The 20,934-nt window shown below is 30.9% G+C and overlaps 6 protein-coding genes across 6 annotated transcripts; all 6 read right to left on the bottom strand.

Annotated features, from left to right (window-relative positions):
- Window positions 1–94: 94 nt before the first annotated feature.
- Window positions 95–1,751, bottom strand: PPL_05714 (RING zinc finger-containing protein; the record flags this gene model as incomplete). The annotated part of the gene is made up of 4 exons (XM_020576588.1): window positions 95–105; window positions 467–1,117; window positions 1,194–1,453; window positions 1,507–1,751. 4 exons carry the CDS (start codon window positions 1,749–1,751, stop codon window positions 95–97), a joined length of 1,167 nt encoding a protein of 388 aa, XP_020433837.1.
- A 1,721-nt stretch (window positions 1,752–3,472) lies between these two features.
- PPL_05715 (RasGAP domain-containing protein) lies at window positions 3,473–4,243 on the bottom strand (the record flags this gene model as incomplete). The annotated part of the gene is made up of 1 exon (XM_020576589.1): window positions 3,473–4,243. The coding sequence occupies one exon, from the start codon at window positions 4,241–4,243 to the stop codon at window positions 3,473–3,475; it is 771 nt and encodes a 256-aa protein (XP_020433838.1).
- A 1,469-nt stretch (window positions 4,244–5,712) lies between these two features.
- PPL_05716 (uncharacterized protein) lies at window positions 5,713–7,264 on the bottom strand (the record flags this gene model as incomplete). Its single annotated transcript, XM_020576590.1, has 4 exons — window positions 5,713–5,811; window positions 6,305–6,357; window positions 6,714–6,814; window positions 7,083–7,264. 4 exons carry the CDS (start codon window positions 7,262–7,264, stop codon window positions 5,713–5,715), a joined length of 435 nt encoding a protein of 144 aa, XP_020433839.1.
- A 205-nt stretch (window positions 7,265–7,469) lies between these two features.
- On the bottom strand, window positions 7,470–13,093 carry fimC (centrosomal protein 248 kDa; the record flags this gene model as incomplete). Its single annotated transcript, XM_020576591.1, has 6 exons — window positions 7,470–8,087; window positions 8,162–8,407; window positions 8,490–8,657; window positions 8,720–11,239; window positions 11,372–11,646; window positions 12,358–13,093. The coding sequence occupies 6 exons, from the start codon at window positions 13,091–13,093 to the stop codon at window positions 7,470–7,472; spliced, it is 4,563 nt and encodes a 1,520-aa protein (XP_020433840.1).
- A 1,024-nt stretch (window positions 13,094–14,117) lies between these two features.
- On the bottom strand, window positions 14,118–15,678 carry PPL_05718 (uncharacterized protein; the record flags this gene model as incomplete). The annotated part of the gene is made up of 4 exons (XM_020576592.1): window positions 14,118–14,562; window positions 14,632–14,936; window positions 15,022–15,423; window positions 15,505–15,678. The coding sequence occupies 4 exons, from the start codon at window positions 15,676–15,678 to the stop codon at window positions 14,118–14,120; spliced, it is 1,326 nt and encodes a 441-aa protein (XP_020433841.1).
- Window positions 15,679–18,240: 2,562 nt separating this feature from the next.
- Window positions 18,241–20,629, bottom strand: PPL_05719 (uncharacterized protein; the record flags this gene model as incomplete). Its single annotated transcript, XM_020576593.1, has 8 exons — window positions 18,241–18,548; window positions 18,744–18,983; window positions 19,158–19,385; window positions 19,467–19,668; window positions 19,751–20,011; window positions 20,088–20,306; window positions 20,381–20,448; window positions 20,539–20,629. 8 exons carry the CDS (start codon window positions 20,627–20,629, stop codon window positions 18,241–18,243), a joined length of 1,617 nt encoding a protein of 538 aa, XP_020433842.1.
- Between the last annotated feature and the right edge of the window lie 305 nt (window positions 20,630–20,934).

Raw genomic sequence — 20,934 nt, forward strand, 5'->3', positions numbered from 1 at the left:
AGTGATTGGTTTTTTTTTTGTATTTTTTTTTTTATATTTTTTGTCGCAAAAATTGTATTACTGTTCTGTAAAGGAGCGAAGATTGTCAGCAAATTTATTTGCAATCTTAAAAAATAGAAAGATGTAAGGTTCGGTTCGGTTTAAAGTGATTTTACTTTTTTTGTATAAATTTAATTAATTAATTAATCAAACATCGCTTACCAATGGATTGATCAATCAAATGGTTGGATGGATTGGGTGGACACAACAAAGATATTAAAATAAAGATTTTTTCTTTTTTGGGTTGTTGTTTTAAGATCTTCAAAAAGGGTTTGAGATAATCAAAACCTTTAATTTATTATATCAAGGTGGCTATCTATAAGACTATATAGATTACATTATTGTTTTGTTGTTGGAATATTATATTATTATTATGTGTGTGTAAAAAAATACTATAAAAAATTAATAAATTATTATTGTGTTTTACAATCCGATTTTTTCTTTTCGTGCGCCGATGGTGCTGAGCTTGATGAAGAAGAAGAGGAAGAAGTGGAAGAAGTGCTTGTACTTGAGGTTGATGTATTTCTTGAAGAGTTTGTATTACTATTATTATTTACATTATTAGTGTTGTTTGTGGTAGTGGTTGTTGAGGGTGCTGGTGCTGGTGCGGGTGCTTGTTGTTGTGGTTGTGCCTGTTGTTGTTGTTGTTGTGGTTGGTAGTAAGTAGAAAAGTTTGGATTGGTATTGGTACGAATGTAGCCTGGCGGATAGGTAGGAGCATATCGTGCATGATTTGGATTAAATTGTGGATATTGGTATTGATTATATCCGTTGGTTGTATTATAGTAATTTGGCATTGGTTGTTGTTGTTGTTGCTGTTGTTGATATGGATACTGTACTGAAGCACGCTGTTGCTGTGGTTGCTGTTGTTGTTGTTGTTGTGGTTGCTGTTGTGGTGGATGAGCGTCGTGATTATAGGTTTGTGGTTTGAAAATGGGTAGCGAATGGAGACCGTCTTGAATCTGACGAGTCCAAGATTTCTGTGTATCCAATTGCAAGGCTTTAGTGTAAGCTTGTTTACTCTCCTCGAAATAACCTAGCAGCCTTAGACACAATCCTTTTCTCATAAAGGCTTTAACTATTTGTTTTTTTATATTGTGTTGTTGGTCAGCATTATAATTTGACATAGTCTAAATATATTTTAACAAACTTACCATTTGTATCGTTTAATCTAATTGCTTCTTCACAATCCATTAGCGCTCTCTTGTATTGATGTAAATGTATATAGCATTGAGCACGATTGTTGAATAAAACACAATTCTTTGGATCTGATGAATTTGTAGCCTTGTCGATTGCATTATTATAATGAGATATTGCTTGTGCATATTTATTGGCATAGTAGCAGTTGTTACCTGCTTCTTTTTCAGATTCAAGAGTTGTTCTACGGATATCATAAAAACAAATGTTAGTTTGACTAAATATATGGATGGTGATAGTGATTGTTGTAGTTTAGTTTAGTTTACATACCCATCGTCATCTTCTTTTGGTTTGACAGGTGCTATCATCTCACATAGAGATCTGATAGTGAATGCTGGATGTGTTGGTGATGGATCTTTTGAGCATACTGGACATTTATCGGGTTTAGACTCTAAACAACAATTCAGACAGAATTCGCAAAATGTATGACCACAGCTAGTATCGCATGCATCAACAAACGTATCTGAGCAAATTGGACATGTCAACAGCTCAATATCAATCATAACCTCTGACATGATTAATGTTTTCTATTTTATTATTTTAATATAAATATATATATTAACTATTTCTATAAATTTATAAAGATATCGGTTAGATTACAATGATCTTTTGTTTTTTTTTGTTTTATAACTAATTCTTTCTTTCTTTCTTTCTTTAATTATTAATCAACTATAAAAAATATCAAATAAATAAATAAAAATGGAGTAAAATAAAATATTGTTTGTTTTATAACTATATATATTATTCTTATTCTTAATGCTGTTTGTTTTAAAGAATATAAAGATGATTTACTGGATTGTTGGTTTAATTAATGAATAGTTTATGTGTAGGGATGACGATTGAATGTAAAAAATAAAAATTTTTCTCCTTCCCACTTTTTTAGAAAATAAGTTGCAAAAACAAACAAAAAATAAAAAAAAATATTTTTTTAAATAAACGCTTTTTTTGCAAAAAAAGAAGAAGTGATGTGTTAATTATGAAAAAAAAAACAATAAATAAATAAAAATAAATAAACAATAATAAATTTTGGTAAGATTGAATCGAATTTGATGTGTTGTGTTTTTTTATTTTGTTTTTTTTTAATGAACTGCATATAATAACAACAACAACAAAGAGTAAAGTATAACACAACTCTTGTTTGATATTACATGTAAGGCAGTTGAGATATAGATAGTGTCAATTGAACATGTTTTTCTTTTCATAAACACATTTCACAAGGTGAATGTGATAAGATGTGATATTGAAAGGAATTTATTATTATGTCAACAGGTTATTTATATTATTATTTTTTTGAGAATTTGGTTTGTTTTTTTGTGGCACCGCACGTTTTAAAACAAAAAAATGAAGGGGGTTTGTGTAAAGACAGTAAGTTGGGTTGATGGAATGGAGCGGAAAACAATGTGAAAAATGTTTTTGTGTGGAAGTTATAACTTGGAATTTAAGAAAGAAATAAAGAACTTATTGAATTGTTAAACCTACAATGAAAGAATGAAATCTAATAATCTTTTATGTGTTATTAAATACACTGCTGTACTACTAAATATTACAAGTTTGTCTGCTAAAATATATTGGTTTTTTTTTTGTATACTCCTATATTTATTAAAATCCAATCAAACTTCTAAGATCTTCTTGTATTATCTATTTCTATTCTTTTTGTTTTAGTTTCTTGTTTTAAGAAAATGCGTATATTCTTTTATCTTAATGTGATAATGAAATAATGATATTGTTGTTTTAATTTAATTAATAATATTACAATTGTAAAAATAATAACTCGTTTCAAAAATATCTTTTTAATATAAATTTATATATATAATAATTATGTATATATATAGTTAAATTTATAATTTTAATAAAAAATAATTAGTTTTTGTTTTATTTTCTTTTTTTAAAATAAATAAATAAATAATTTGTCTTTCCAAAAACTAACAATAGATATACATTTTGTTTAAGTTTATACAAAAAATAATGAAAAAATTCGAAAAAAAGATCTTAAAAAATAAAGAAAAATTAAATAAAATTAAAAAAAAATTTCAATGGGGAAAATTTGTTGTTGTATTTGGAACCTTACTATAGAAGAAGAATTTTCTGTTTGTTGGGCACATTTTTTTTTAATATTAAAAAATTTAATTAATTTTTTTTAGTTTTAACAATTTTTATTTTTTTTGAATTCTTTTTTTTTTAATTTATAGTTTTCTATTTACAATTTCTAGACTTTTATTATATATTATATTTGTTTTTAAACTTTTAATTTGGTTAAAGCTTTTTTAAATATTGATTTTTCTTTACGATCTAAATTCAATAGAATCAATTCGGCACCGAGTAACTCTCTTTCGTTGCTGCAGTTGTCGTCGATTTTCAATTCTTTGATGTATTCTCTGAGAGAGTTGATCGATGCGTTTCTGAAGCGATTGGTCATTTTAAAGTCAGAGCAGCTCGATTCCTCGCAGTTTGGTGTCCTCGAGATGTCCAGAAGGAACTCGACGATTCTGAAACTATCCTCGGTTGGATTGGTAACTGCTCTTGTTACGATGTCGTGTATTGACTTGGCGATCTGTACTTGAATTTTGTATTTCGCTTGATCGCCGGCAGAGTTATAGGTGACTCCGTAAGTGTGTGGCGATATGATGGCCGGTGCCACCGTCCTCAGAAAGAGGAAGCTGCTCACTGAAGTCATCCATAGGTCATTGAAGCGTCTGCCAACCGAGCTTCTAATGAGATAGCTGATGTTTCTGATTGCGCGAGGACAGTCGTCCTTGTGGTCGATTATCTTTGAGATTAGGTCAGAGGTGATTGTATTTACACAGAGTATATCCACTGGATTTCTATCCAATTGGCTTATTACTGGCTCAACTATTATAGATTGAATATAGTTGATGCATCCTCGTTCCATCAGAGTGAATTGTCTCATCAGATCTGTGGCCAAAGTATTTAATTTGAAAAGAGTGGATCTATTTTGGTTTTCCACTTCTTTTTCAATAAAATATTCTAAAATTTCGAAATGATTCATTTTACTTGTTTTTTATAAAATAGTTTTTTTTTGTTAAAAAAATGTTATAGTTGTTTAGAGTTGGTATGTACAAATTATGATATTTTAAAACAAAGATAGATCCAATCAAAATTTGGAATTTATAAAGAAAAAAAAATAATATTTTATATTGATAAGTAGGTTGTGAATTACAGATAAATGTAATATATTTGTAATTGAAGTTAAATATAAAAAAAAATGGAATATGATTTTTAATATTTCGAACGGTTATAATTTGAATAGATTTATATGTATTTGAAGTGAAAGTGTTTAAGTTGTTTTTAAATGTATAAAATCTGAAATTTGGAGGGAAGTTATTGGACAGTTTAAAAATAGTAATATAACTTTTAAATTTGAAAACCAAAAAAGATATAATAATTAAATATAATCTTTATTTGTGGATATCAAACAACAAATTTCATAAATAACCTTTATTTATAGCCTGATGTTGTTTGTTTGATTGATTGTTTGTTTGTTTGTTGTAAAACGAATTAAACATTTTTATCCATTTAACCTTTTAACTCTTCTTTCAAAAAATTAAATAAATCATATTAAAATAAAATATTAAAATCAAAGTTTTAAAAAAATTTTTATGTGTTCCATTGTTTATCATCAAAATGATGCCTTTTGGAATGTAAATAATCACACTCACACACACCAACACACAACACACATTAACTTCAATACCAATAAATATTAAAAAACACACCCTTTCCCTCTAACACACAAACATCTTTATATATTATATGTATCAACACATCAATCATTACCAATATATTAATTAGATATACATAAACACAACACACATCTGGTTGTCATTTAAAAGTAAATTATCCATTACCTTCTTTCCTTCCTTCTTAAAATTTTACTATAAAAAAAATTATTTACAAAAAAACAAAAGGGAATGTAAATAATCACACTCACACACAACAACAATCATTCTTTCTTTACCAGTGAACTAAAGTAAATAATCAAACAAAACAAAACAAAACAACTCATAATATTTATATCTATTTCAGTTATTGGATGTTTGAATGAACGCTTAGTAAACCCCTCGAATGAGTTCTGATATCAGTTATAGTTCTCAAACATCTAAAGTAATATTTTATCTCTCTGATTTCATTAATCATAAACAAAAGAATATGTCGATTACCAAACGAACAGCCACTACTTTATCATAGAATATCATTCATCAATAAGTTCAGTTGGTTGGCTAGTTTAAAATATGTGGGAATGAATGAACAGCAATTGCAAAGATATATAAATGTGTGTGTTTTGTGTTTTGTGGTGATTGCTTTGTTTGAATCAATCTCCAATTTTTAAAAAGGAGACCTAACACTAACACTACCACTACCACCCTTTATAACATGTTAAATTATTAATTGATTTAATTTATTATAAAAATAGTAGTTCAAAAAAGAAATTACTAGCAATTGTATGTTTGTTTTTCTTTATGTTACTACAATACCATTCAATGGAGGTCCTACTTTGATGGTGTTGGATTGTTGATGATGTTGTTGGAGATGATGATTGATTGTATGTGAGATGGACTATGAGAAATTTAGTCGAGTGGTGAAGTTGTATTTTCGAACATATGTATATCATTTTGACAATGAATGTTCAATCACAAGTGAATCATATTGCTCTTATGATGATTGTCTCTTTACTTTGGAATCGCAATTGTTTCACCATTTCAATAGTAAGTAGGAGTGACAAGAAGTGAAGATCATAAATCACAATCAAGATTCAAATCGAGTTAATTGATCACTTTATAATTACAATAATAGTTGTTCAATGTGTGGGTCAAGATTTTGATCAACTTCAAGGTGGAACAATCTCATTAAACTCCACACTTTTACAGTCGTGCTATTAATAGTATACCTTCATTGTGAGAGTAAAGTAAAAAGAAAGAAAATTGGTGTCGTTTTATAAATAAACAGTGTGAAATTAAAGAGAAAAGAAGAATTCCAGTGAACAAGAGAATAAATTGAACACATTTTAATTATCATGAAAATAGAGATAGAATGTAAGTTTTAAATTTACTTTAGAGTAACTAGCTAGAACTTTGTATTTACTATGATTGTTTGATTTACCATCTTTTTATTTTAATGAACAGAGAAATGATGATTTTGATTGAAGTGGTAGGGTGGGTTGGATGGGTTGTTTCAATATTAAAATCATTTAATAGTAGTATTAGCAGAACGGGGAGATGCATTATTCTTTTTTACAATCATATAGGACGATGATATTTATTGGAATTAGGTTGAGTACAGTTGATTTTTCTCTTTGGTTTATCACGGAATGATAACCCAAGTTCACACCTACAACATTAAACACATTAAGATTTTCCAAACAACAAATAATTAAACTTTTATATGAAAGATATAAATATGATTAAAATCTAATTTTAATGATTTACGAAAAATTAAACAATAACTGAATGGTTAATTACAATAATTGTTATAGCTTTGGGTGTTGATGGTAAATACGAAATACCAACATTTAATTTGGAACTGATCTATTGGTATTGTTGCGAAAATCTTGCAATAAGTTCTATTTTTATTTATTAAGTGGCTTCATAGAAAAATAAATATTATTTGTTTTAAATAAAGTAATTCTTGTTTAATGATAAAAAAATTTATTAAAAAATTGTTGAACTGTTTTTAGAATTCTTATATCTTGAATAGAAATATTCTTTCTTTCTTTCTTTTAATAAATGGTTGTGTACCTGGGTGATCCACATCTTTAAAAAAAAAATGATAAAAAAAGTAATAGTTAATAATCAATTATATTATAATTTGTATTTAAATTTATTTATTACGTTGTTCTACAAACAGTGAGACATCCATAATCATCACCTTGATTTTCTCTTCGGCATCTATTTAGGCAACGTACGCACTTTTCAACTGATTCCATCTGATCTTCAAAGTAATATTCTTCATCATTTGAACAAACTATTGAAAAATACAATGATATCATAAATATTAATAAAACTATCTTCATTCTATAATTAAATTATTATTAATTTGTGTAAAAAATAAAATAGAATAGATATATGTATGATCAAATATATAAATTTGAATCATTGTAAATCAGTATGTGTGTTGTGTTGTTTTTTTTTTAAATAAAAAATAATAATAATAATATTTTTATATATATATATATATAATATGTGTTTATTATCTTAATTATTTATTTTTATATCTATCTATACATCTATTACACTCTTTATATATAATTGAGCAACGAGTGTCAAGATCATCTTTGGCTTAACTTCAACAATGTCCTCCCACACTAAAAATATACAGCAATCCAACTTTCTGGCGACATTGATGATGTATTGAGCATTGAGTTTCTTGTTCTCATCGGTGTCTCCCGGTGTTACAATCGAGTAGTTAATACAGCCTCTCGACATAGACTCGAGCAAGTCTATCAGGAACAGTCCGTTGCCAACCGAGCCATCTTTGAATCCGTGGATACCCGTTGACTTGCCGATCGTAGTAACCTTTTGGTTGGCCCAACGAATGATGTCCGATTCACCTACATCCTTGCTAGACGATGACAGGTTACCACCGCTACTGGAGACCGGTCTCAGACTTGCGAGAATCGAGAGTAAATGATATTTACATGCTTGCCAGATCAGAGCAAGCGTAAGCTTACGGTTGCCTTCGTGGATATCTCTTCCACCGACTCCTACCAAAGAGAATTTCAATTTCCTTGCAAGGTCAATACCAAGATTACAATTCTCCATCTCCATATAGTTGTTTGATGGATGTTGATTAACATTCTTCCAATTTACACTACCAGGTTTTATCTTGTCAAACATCTAAAATAAAATAGTTAATTATTATTAATATTAATCCAACTTGATGTTTATTATTATTATTGTTGTTAACTTACTTGTAATATAATTAAACCATCTTGAAGATCTTGTTGTAAGTTATTTACATAGGGACTCAAATTCAAAGAGTTGATCCACATACAGAATGCTCTTTCCTCACGAGTACCTTCTACATCTACTAAATCCGATACTTCTTTTACCAGTAGAGTAACTTCTTTAGTTTCATTCTCCTCTATTGTTATTCCAATACCCTTCTCAGAGAGGAACAAACTTGCAATAAACAAATACGCAAGTTTCTCATTTTTCTTTTATGTTTATTAAAATATTAAAAATATTAGTACTAATCTTTTAAAATTGATAAATCAATACTATTATTTAAAAACATACAGATTTCATTGTATCTAAAGTTAACCAAGGGAATATCTTGAATCTATTTGATGTCTCTGTTAATATCCATTCATATAAAACAGATTCATCTTCATTTGATGATGATGATGATGGTGGAACAAGTTCTTTATCCAATTTACAAAGTAATTTTATACAATTTAATGGTTTCTTTTGTTTAAAATGTTTAGTTTGGTTTGTTTTGATTGATGATGTTATATAATTTTACTTACTAATAAAAGTTGCTCAACAGATTCTTTTGATTTCTTTATCTCTAAATGATAGCATGCCCAACGAAGTAAGAGTTGTGATGAACTTTGTGCTGCGAAATGCTTGATGTCTTCATCGGATGATTTGAATACTAGGAGATTCGGATAGTTATTAAGGTTAATCGATGAGTTGATATATACACGAACGAGTTGGTAGATGAGTGAGAGTGTGATGTGCGGGTCTTGTTGCACCGCCTGTGGAGTTATATTCTGAATGACACATCCGATGGCACGCGATGAGTTACACACAAGATTGAAGTTCTGATCGACCTCAATTCGATTCTGTGGTTTCATATTCATGACACGCTCGTCAATCGTTCCTTCACGAGCGAGATTCACTAGCTTACACATCAAAACACCGTCGTATATAGCTAGTTTCACATGCTTGCTGCTATCCACAGGGAATACATGCTTGATTTCATCGGTCATCGGTAGTTTCTCATTGATGAATCTGATCAACGGTGATTCCTCGACGATACTGTAGTCTTTTACCAACTGAGGATCGGGCAATGCAATCATTTCCACCTCCTCTTTCTCGGTGGTCTTCTTCACCAACTCGGTCATGTCAAACAATTGTTGTGACAACTCCTTGACAGCCAAGCCATGTTTGTGTGACTTTGCTTCGAGCTTTTTAATGAGATCGGCAATCTGTTCTTTGAGATGTGCATTCTCCGTTGACAATGAACTAGCATTCTCCTTCTCTCTCTCCAAATCTACAAACAGTTCATCCGATTTCCGTTGTAAATGAACATTCTTCTCAACAAGTTCATTGTTTGTTTGCTGCAAACCATTCACCTTTTCTAGAGTGGTTGCAATCATTTCCGATTGCTCACTGTTGACCTTGGTAAGTTGTTGTATCTGAGTGTGGAGATGTTGATTGTGTTCAGTCGTTTCTTTCACCGATTGTTCAAGAGTGTTGAGTCGTGAGTTGACGTTGATATCCAGCGATTGTTGAATCCTATTCATCTGTTGATTGGTATATTCATCATAGCTAACAAGCGATGTCTTGTTTAGTTGCAAACTATTGTTGATCTTCTCAGTGAATTGCTGGTGTTGCTCCTGAAGTTGTGCCAATTGTTGATCCAACTGTGTGATTCTAAGAGTGTCTGCAGATTTCTGTGACTCCAGTGATTCTTTATCACGTTTGTATAAGTGTGTAAGTTTTGAGTTTAATGCATTGATTGATATAATATGCTCACCTAATAGCTGTGCTTTTTCTTTGCGTAACTGCTGAATCAGTGTCTTGTCTGCGTCGTTTGCCGATGCGCCATTCGATAACTCCAACTTGAGACTGTCCAACTCTTGTTCCAATCGTTTGATTTCCTTCACACCATTGGCATTCTCCTCTGTCAACTGAACGATACTATCTTGCTTCACTTGATTCTCAGTGGTTATCTTTTCAATCAAAAGTTGTTTCTCTTCGTTCTCCGCACTGAGTTTCTGAAGATGTTCGGCCTTCTTCTCAACCTCTTCAGTAAGACGTTGTGATAATCTATCCTTCTCTTGGACACTCTCTGACAATCCATTGATTTGAACGTCTTTCTCCTTGACATCGACAACCAACTTCTCCAAAGCCGATTGTTTCTCCTCATTATCCAACTCTAATCTCTTAACTAAATCTTCATTTTGCTTATTCTTTTGACCGAGTTGTTCAATAACCAGTTGATTCTCGCTGACACTCTCATTCAACTTGTCAATAATAACAGTATTCTCCTTTATCAGTGAATCCTTTTCATTGATTCTATTCGACAAATCTTGTAACTGTTCGTCTCTATTACGAATTTCACACATTGATTCATGTAGCTGTTCATCTCTCTCCTGTAGTTGCTTATCCTTCTGCTCCACTTCATTGATGAATCTATCGATTGCCATCTCCTTATCGATTAGAATTTGATTGGTTTGGCTCAACGAATTCTCCAATTCCTTGACCTGACCATCTAGTTTCTGGATATCAACCACCTTACTTTGTACATCGACTGTAAGTTGTTCAATCGACTGTTGCTTCTCGTTGATCAATCTACTATGCTCGTCAAGAGCAATCTCCTTCTGTCTAACAAGTTCATCGATCTCGTTGCTCTTTAACTCTATTGTTTTGTTCAACTCTGCAGTCTGTCTGGCCAACTCCAACTCCAACTGAGCGCGCAACTTCTTTGCCGATTCCTCTTGGTTGAGTAGCTGTTGACGCAGCGATTCAATCTCCAGAGCATATTGAAGATTCTCTTGATTCAACTGTAGTATCTGAGAGTCGTATTCATCTCTTAGCTTCTCCTTTGAAGTATCGTCCTGTTGGAATGCACTTCTAAGCTCGTCGGCCATCGACATATGATGTGGTTGCGGAGTCTTTAGCAAATCGATATCCTCCTCCAACTTTGAATTCAACATCTTTGCTTCTCCCAAGTCAAACTCCAAATTGGTGATCATCTTCTTTAGTGCTTCCACCTGACTACCCAACTCATCGATCGTATTACTATCGTTCTCTATTCTCTGCTTATCATAACGTGTATATTTATAAATAGAAACAACACAAACAAGCTATTGTTTTGTTATATATTGGTTAGTTAATTGAGAATGATAGATATTACAACAAACAAAAGAGTAAAGAGTAGCTATTCATACCATGTAAAGTGCAGATTTAGGATCAGCTACTTCTTGATCTGTATTCGACTCGAATGATTCGTTTAATGTGAGTGCAGCTACTTGTTGAAGTTGTGCTTGTGAATCAGAGGTAGTATCTCTCTCGAGGAACTTGATTAAACTGTTGATAAGTGAACACTCCAAGTTACCTTTGACTTCATTCTCCAACTCTCTCAGCAGTAGCTTAGCATCTTGAATCACACGAAGATTCGCCATCTTTGGTGTTGCCATGAGTAACTCTTCGTTCTTTATCAGATCTTGGAATGCCGATTTGATGATGAGTGACGGTTCGACCATGAGCGCGCCGTTGTCGCGCTCCATCTCTTTCAGACGCTCTCGCAACTTGCGATTCTTGTCTCTCAGCAGTTTCACCTGGCCAGTTATCGCTTCGTATTGCTCCTGGTCGACTTTGTCGTCGAGCGCACTCTGCAGGTCGGCAACAGAGTGGTGCAACGATTCGTTTTGCTCGGCCAGACGATCGCGGTTTCTCTTCAGTCTGTCCTCAGACTCCTGTACCGATTCCAACGTCTGTTTCAACTGTTCGATTTCATGTAGTTGTTTGGACATTATCAGTTTGTTGTGTGGTGATTCAATGCGACGCCATTCCTTCTCTTCGGCCTGTCGGTTCAGCGCCAGTTCCAACTCGACATTGTCGCGCGTCGCCGACTCTAGACGCGCAGCCAACAACACCATCTCCGTTCGATATCTATCTAGTTCGTCGAGTGTCATTCTTATCTTTTCCGATTGATCGATATTCCGTTGACGCAGTGACTTCACCTCGATTTCCAACTCCTCATTCGCGTCCAACAGTGACTTGCCAATCTCCGCAGCAATTCGAGTGTCTTCTTCTTTCTCCTGTAGTAACTTCTGTGTTTGTTCGAGCTTTGTCTTGTTATCCAAATTGAACATCATTGTGAAAGACTTGTTCTTCAACGGAGTGGGAGTACTCTTGTTGATCGACGATATACTCTTGGTTCGACGAACCTGTGAGCGATCGAATTCATCGTTGGAAGGTGGCGATGTTGGAATACAATCTGTATCTGCAAATCTGACATTCTTTGTATCGAAACGAACGGTTCCAGTGAGATTCTCATTGGAATTGAAAGGTGACCGATTGTTCCCAATTAAGAGTGACCTTAGATTGCCAGTGCTTCCAGTGTTGTGATTCGGTGTAGTTGGATATGAAGCTGATAAAGGTGATTTACTTGTCGCTGTTGATTCTTGTTGTTGTTGTTGTTGTTGTTGATGTTGTTGTTTCTTATTGGGAGCAGGAGTAACGGGCATTATTATAGCTCCATTTGGTTGTGTGAATTTAAAGAGTGGTTCGAATTCCTCTTGTTTGGTTTTACGCTTCATTCTGAGATAGGTCGTTTCCTTCTGGTAGAACTCGATCTCCATTGTCTTCTTTTCCTCTCTTGACATTGGTGAGGCGGTGGTGTCGTTGAGCTCCACGTAGAACTCTGTGACACGTGTAGCACGTTGCTGATGGTAGCTCAACAACGACATATAATGCTCGTGAAACCAGTTCTTTGCTTTGTCAGAGGCAGACAAATTGCTCTCGTCCACTGAATCACCGGCTTCATTTGCACTGTCAACACTACTTCGCTTTGCATTTACATTATCAAAGTCAGAATCTGGAATATCATCAAACAACGTCACACCAGTGAATATCTTAAAATCAAATTCCGCTCTATTTTCTGTCATGATTCTCTATTTTTTATTTTTATAAAAGTGTGGTGTTGATTGATTGTTGATTTATTTATCTATTTATCTGACTTATTATATATATATATATCTAAATTTATATATCTATGAATTTATATATCTAATTTTATATCTTTTGATTCTTTTATTGTTATTTAATTTTATGTAATTACTATCTACCAAACTAATATCATTTCTATTCTAAATATATTTTATTTTATTTCTATAATTTAACACCAACTCGAATATTGTGATTGATGATGTGTTTGATACGAGTGGGGTGGTGGCAAAATATTAAAGTTGTTTTTTAAATTTTATAATAATTAAATTTTTATTTTATTTTTTGGTTGGTTTTTATTAGATTGTGCACAATCAATCTTATAATACTGATTACGAAAAATATAAATGTATATGTATCTTATAAATATTATTAGATTGTTGTTCAGTTATCAAAAAACAAACATCAACCAACTATATCTATTAGCTAATCGATGAAATATATAAAAATGATAATTTAAACTGCAACTGTATTTGATTGATTACTGACAAATAAACCGGCTTTCTCAAATCTTTGCTACTATTTTGTTTTTTTAACGTTAAAAAATCAATTTTAATAAAATTAGTTTTTTTTTTTTGGTTTTTTACAATATTTTTAAAATAAAATTTTTGGAGGCGCCAAATCATTGATTTGTGTGATAACAAATAAAATAATATTCAAATAATTGGTGAATGCTTAACAATTTTTTTTGTATTTACAATTTTTTTTTTTATTTTCTTTTTAATTAAAAAAATTTTGAAGAGGGGAGAGGAGATTGAGACAGCAACAACAATTATTGATCAGATTGGTATTTGAAGTGGGAATATTATATTATATATCCAAATAAAGAGTTAACTGATGATTGATTATTGTGATCTAATGTGTGTGCGCATACTATGTGTTGTTTTTTTTTTAAAATACCAAAAAAAGAAAAACCAATTCTTTCGAAAAATATTGTTAATTGGTGATGATGGTTAGCGGTGGTCATTATGATGGTTTGAACATTCTAAAGATTCCACCGATGCCAGCGTATGGACGATGACCAACAACCTTTGAACTCTGAGCGTTGACAATGACCGAGAAGTTCTCGTTGTTGTAGACATATTTGATAAAGTAGCATGGAAGGAACACTCTTTGAGAGGCAACACTTGTGACCGATGTATCAACAAATATGTCCTTAATGTTGGATCCGATTGGACAGTTTGACTTGACTCGCTCTTCGCAGAGTTCCTTATCTTTTTGTTTAATTCTGACTTCGGCATTCTTTTTCCATGCGGTGGTTTCGTCCAACAAGTAGGCCAAAGTTAGAATCTTGGGATCTGGTGGACAAGTGACTTCAGCCGATGGAATATTAGAGAGCTCCCATGATTGTACTTGAATTAAAAGGTCTCTATCAATCAATTTATTATTTGCAATAGTAGCTTGACGATATCTAATAAGATAATCAAAACAATGTTAATAACAATTAATCAATAATCGATTGAGAGTGAAAGCAACTTACTTGTTTGAGAATAAATTGGTTTTGGCAACCCAATTCTTTTCATACTTTCCAATGTTGATGTTGTTGGTTCCACCGAGTTGTGGGATTGATGTATTTCCATTCGACATTGTGGCACCATATCTAGTGGTGGTGTGAGCTTCAAAGATCCAATATGGCAAGTAAACTGGCTTGATATATCTCAATACCAGCTTTTCATTCAAATCTGATGGAGCAAACCAAAGTGATCGAACCCAATCTCTGAAAATGGTTGTACATTTCTTTCTAGTAATATTAAATGGTAGATAAAGTGGTGGGTCAAACTCATTCTAAATAAAATAAATAACGTTAATTAATGAATGAATGAAAGAAAAGAATAATAATAAATAAATAAATCTATTTCTTGTTACATACTTCAATTTGAACATGAGATTCAACATCGAAATCATCAACACTACTACCATCAGAGATTATGATTGTATGATGTGAGTTTCTTTTTGCATGAAGAGTGTCACAACAACCTTTGCAGAGGAATATGCAACACTGCTCACACTTTCTTGTCACTTTTTTCTGGAAACAGTGATCGCAAACCTTGGGACAGAATTCAAATGCTTTCTTTATACTTTCACAAACATTTGTCAAATCCCTGTTGATTGGTAGTCCATCAATACCTTTCTCAGATAGCTTGGTTACGCATCTACATAGGGGACATGTTACACTTTGATTGTTGGTAACCTCTTGCAAACATGATGTACAAAAAGAATGTAGACAAGATAACATCAATGGTCTATTTAAAATCTCAAAGCACACAGGACACTTTTGAAAAAAACAATATAAAATTAGTCGATTATTGTTAAAAAAAAAAAAAAAAAAAGTAGTGAGAGTTTCACTACTTACTTTAACATCGTTGGATAGAGCAGAAAAGAATTTAAAAAGATTTCTTGAGCTTGATCTGTAATCTTCGTCGCCACTACTGTCGCTAATGTCATCCTTTTTGGTGGCGTATTGATGGGGTGGATTTTTGACCATCATCAAACACATTAAACTTGGTTGAATATCGATCGCTAACATGATTGTGTTTTGCTGTTTGTTGATAAATGTGAAATGTTTATATATAAGGTTTGATTGTTGGTAGAGTTGGTTGGTGGTTGTTTGTTGCGATGATGATGGTGTGAGAGGTGTCGATAATAAAAAAAAAAGTAATAATAAAAGTTTGTTTTATATTTAAATGGTGATGGTGTATTTATACAGTAAAAGTAAATAAAAAATAAACAAAATTTAAAATAATAGATACTATATATTATACAAAATGGTATTTACAACTATATACAGATTAATTATATTTACAAACTATTTAAAAATTATATATACAAAAAAAAAGATTTAACTATCGAATTTGTACTATTAATATTTACAAGAAAAGAAAACAAACTAGAATAGGGTGATAGTAAATAAAATAAAGATATAAAAAAAAAATAAACTATATATTTCTAATAAATAAATAAGTCTTCAACTACACTTCCATAACTCCTAATAGAAATCCTAATATAATATTATTCTCTTGGTATATTGTTGTTGTTGTTGTTGCTGTTGCTGCTGTCTTTTAAATATTATTTTTGATGATTGTTATAATTATTGTTATTATTGTTATTCCCTAAAATACTCTTACACTTGGACTAAAAAATGAAATAAATTTAATTCTAAATTAAAATGATAGTGATATTTACAAGCTTGGTTAGTTACTGTCATATTATATTAATATTAAAATTTAAATGTGTTTTTTAAAAATTGTAGTGGATGTAAAATAAAAAGGGTGGTAATAAATATTGTTTGCATTATTTTAAAATGGTTGGTTAGAGCAATAAGCATAGAAAGAAAGGTGTGGGTTTAGTTTGGTTTGGTTTCTCACTTAACCACAACCTACCACTACCTCTATTACAACTACAATGAGAATAAAGAAATATTTAATGTACCAATATTTAATTATATTCTATAACACACAATTAAAAGAGATGCAAATGAAATTTTATTTGCTTATTGTCATTTATTTCTATTACTAGATAGAAGAGGAAGAGGTAGTGGAAAATTGTTGGATAGATATAAAATACATTACTTTTTATTATTTTAAATATTATTTTTTGATGTATGATGCAAATATTTGGTTATCATTCATTAAATTTTGTTGTTGATATGATTTTATTTTACTTTAAACAAAAAACAACAACAACAAACCAAATAAATTAAATATTATTTTAAACAAAAAATAATAATATTATTATTGTATTAATTTTTTTCCTATTATATATAAATACTTTTTTTCTTTATAAATATATAAAAATAACTTTTTTTGAATAAATTAAAAATAAACAAGCAAATGAAGGAGATCAAGATGATTCAACATATTAATTTGAAAAACAAAAATTGAGTAACAAAAATACAGAATAGAATCTGATGCGTTTGAGTGTGGGGTGGTTATAAAATAAGTGTGTTTTTGTTTGTTTCCAACATGTCTAAATAAATGATATCACACACTCCTATACCACTATTTACAGTATCTATTCTATATCAGAATTAGAAAATGTGTGTGATAATAGTAAAAATAAAAAAAAAAAAGAGAGAAAAACAAAAAGAGAGAAAAACAAAAGTGTAGAATACCATTCACACAATTACTTTGCTTCGCACCATTAACCATTTGTTTGTAATGACAATTCTATAAAGATCTACCACAACAAATAACAATAAAAACACTTAATTTGACAAAAAAAAAAAAAAAAAAAAAATAGATTTATGTTAACATCATTTTTATTAAAATAAAATTTGAGAGCACACGCACAAATAGTATAAATAAAAATGAATTGATAGATAGTGAATTATTGCTCTTAAGATAAATAAATAAATGAATAATTGGTAGAGAACAACAAACAATAGCAAGCAAAGAAAGAAAGACAGAGAAAAGAAGAGAGAAAGAGATATAGATATATTGTTATCGCTACTACTACTACTTCTACTTTAATAGATTTAGATTCTTTTTACTTACAAAATAAATAAATAATAAAATTTATATGTGTGTGTTAATTAATAATTATGTTATAATGCTTATTTTGTTATTAAATACTTAATAGAGATTATTTACTTAAAAAGAAATAAAGGCAAATTAAAATAAAATAATAATAATGTGAAATATATTCAAAAGTATTATTCCATAGAATATATAAAGAAAAATATTTAGAAAAAATAAATTTTTATTTTTTACAATTAATAATTTATTTTTAAATTAATTAAAAAAATTGCAAAGATTGTGCAAAAAAATATTATTTAAAATCCCTTCATCTAATGTGATTGATTTTGGAAGCCATATAAACCACGAAAATCCCAAAATCACATTAATTTTGATAAATTTTTTGTTTGCAAAAATCTTGTTTTTTGTTTCTCAATAAAGTGAGTAATGGATTAAAAAAAACCTCAATTTTTAAAAATAAATCTAAAATTCAATCAAACACTTTGCATCTCCTGATGATCAACCTACCTGTTGAGGCAAAATAAAAAAATACATCGGTTGGTGGTTGCAATAGGTTTTTTATTAATTTTTATATAGATTGCTTATTTTATTATTATACTTTTAAGGTGGACATTTCATTGATTAATCGATTGATTGGTAGTAGTGGTTGTGGTTGTTGCATCGTTTGACAATTTAAGATTTGAATAGATTTCATTTTTAAGATAATTAAAATGTTGAAGATGATCTTCTGTGATATTGTCTTTGAAGCTTGGGAAGAGATGACCAAGTCGATCGGTAGCATTGCCAGCAGTGGTTGGTGGTATGCCGACAAGTCTCTTGGTTGCCGATTGCCAGAGGAGATGCAAGTTGGTTGAATCTAGAACTTGGTGTGGTGACTTCAAATGACATTGAATATTGCTGGGTATATTCATAACCTCGACACCTGTATACAAAATGAAATAGAGCGTGGCAAAGTAGTGTGTGATCAGTACCGGTTCGAATATGACCTGATCGAGCTTGAAATCCTTCCAACCTGGTAACAACGATCCACTTGATAACAAGACATAGTTTAATAACCAGCAATCTACCATCCATTCATCGATGACAATACACAGTTTCAAACCAAGCAGGAATCTACTGGACAGGATCATGAGTAGATCGTCAAAACATTGGTATCTAGCAGAGGCAACAGCAGGACCAGAATATCTCTTTGAGTATTCAAGTAGTTTTGGTTGCTCTAACACCTTGAACCATGATGCAAACTCATAGATACGATTGTCCAATGTTATCATAGTTCTATAGCAATCATCTATGCTAAAGCTACTCTTTATTTCAGGCAGTCCCTCTGGAGTTGGAGAATATGAAACCAAATCATTACCTAAGAAAATAGGAGATTAATAATATTGTTTTTAATGTGGGAATGACATTATAGAAGATAATTACACGTAAGTGGTTGAGTTAGATTATAATTTAGCACCCCAAATATTCTTTGACGAAGTGTAGTGGTGTGATGAATCAGCGATTCTTCCTTTTGATCAGTAGGTTCAAAAACAGTAAGTAGATACTTGGTTCATAGGTGAGTATAGAGCTGAGAGGTAGTTGTAGTCGATCATACATCCTGCTGTTGAAAATGAGAAGAATCGTTGATAGTATGGTTTATACATGATTCCACTGGGAAGATGTGGTGAGTTTCTAAAGAATAAACCATTTTTGACGAATCCTTCTTTAGACCTGCCTCTGGAACGGTAGTTATGATATGAATTTAAACATTTCTCTATATCTATACAAGTATATAGAATGATCGTCATTCGTTAATGGATCGATTCCTTAGAATAAATAGATTATAAAATAATAAACCTACCATCTTTGTTGCGAAAATAATTTTTCAATGTTTGATTTAGAGAGCATTTCTTTGATTTCTTTAAAGAGTCTATGATATTAGTAATTCTGGCTTGAGTATTCGTTGAATAATCGATGACCCTTTTGACCTGTTTATTTTGTGTATTTTCTATTATAAACTCTGTAATGTCATTGCCCATAAGAATTGCTAACAATGGTAGTTGCTGTGCATAAAAGATTAAGGCAATTGTTAGTTATTTCTTTTCTAATCCTTATCATTTTTAGAAACAATTAAATAATATTTACTTTCACTTTGATATTTAAGCAATCAGCTACCATTTTTGATTTAGATCCTTTTGCTTCGATTGATTCATCTTTTACAACAAAGTTGTCATAAAGTATGAAATAACTATTACCCATCTTCGAGAAATAATAGTCAGAGTCTGTTGAAATGATAGCAAATACATCTTTGTTATCAGCTGCCCACTGGGTGATCTCATAGTCAGTCTCTTGGAATGCAACATATGTTAGAATGTTCAACTCCTCCAAAACTCTCTTGAATTCAACCTAGTTAGATTCACAACAAAATTGTGTTTGTGATTAGTATGTTATGTAGCGATTTAGAGATAAAGATATTGCTTACAGCGACCATTTTGATTTTAATATCATTATAATCCTCTTCAGTAAACGGCTTGGAATCTTTGAGAAGCTTTGAAACTCCATTCATTTTTTTCACTTTATCAAAATATCTCTTTTCGAGAGCTTTGTGCTTATCACTAGGTGTAAGGCCATCCAAAAAGACAATTGGTTGAATGTTGAATTTCTTTAGTCTATCAAAATATTCTACAATTTCATTTCTTAGCTGACAATAAAGTATATTTGTATTTGTTATGTTAAAATTATAAACTTGTAAGATCATTTTTCTATAACAGTTACCTGAACAAAAGAACCAAACAATGATAGTTTACTAGCCAGGCGATGGTAGAATGCAGGACCATCAAGACCTATTATCAATTCTATATGTGAGCAAACAATATAATTGTAATTCTTAGTTTAACTAAGTAGCTAGAAAAATAAATTAAAGTTTGATATACTTTTATTTTTTGCAATATCAGAGAGTATTAATTTTTCTTCTTTATCTTTAAGTTTATCCTTAATGTATCTGTTAAAACCTTTAACACCCATTTTAAAATCTTCTATCTAATTATGTATCTATGTATCTCTTTGGAAATGAATGGAAATTATTGGAACTTGACCCTCTGATTTTTAGAGTTAGTCCTTTTAACCCACGGGTAAAAAAATACCAATTGTTTGGTTTGAAAAAAAACAAGGTTTTTCCAAATGTTTGATTAACCCCTAAAGTGTGTGTACCGTGTTTTTATCCCAGACACCAGTTGCCGTCGAAGAAAAATAAAAAAAAAATTGAATTATTTAAAATCAACCCTTTTGAAACAAATTTTTTTGCAAAATCATCATTTCTGTTCTTTTTT

Source organism: Heterostelium album (assembly GCF_000004825.1).
Source record: "Heterostelium album PN500 unplaced genomic scaffold PPL_contig12, whole genome shotgun sequence".
Lineage (NCBI taxonomy): Eukaryota > Evosea > Eumycetozoa > Acytosteliales > Acytosteliaceae > Heterostelium > Heterostelium album.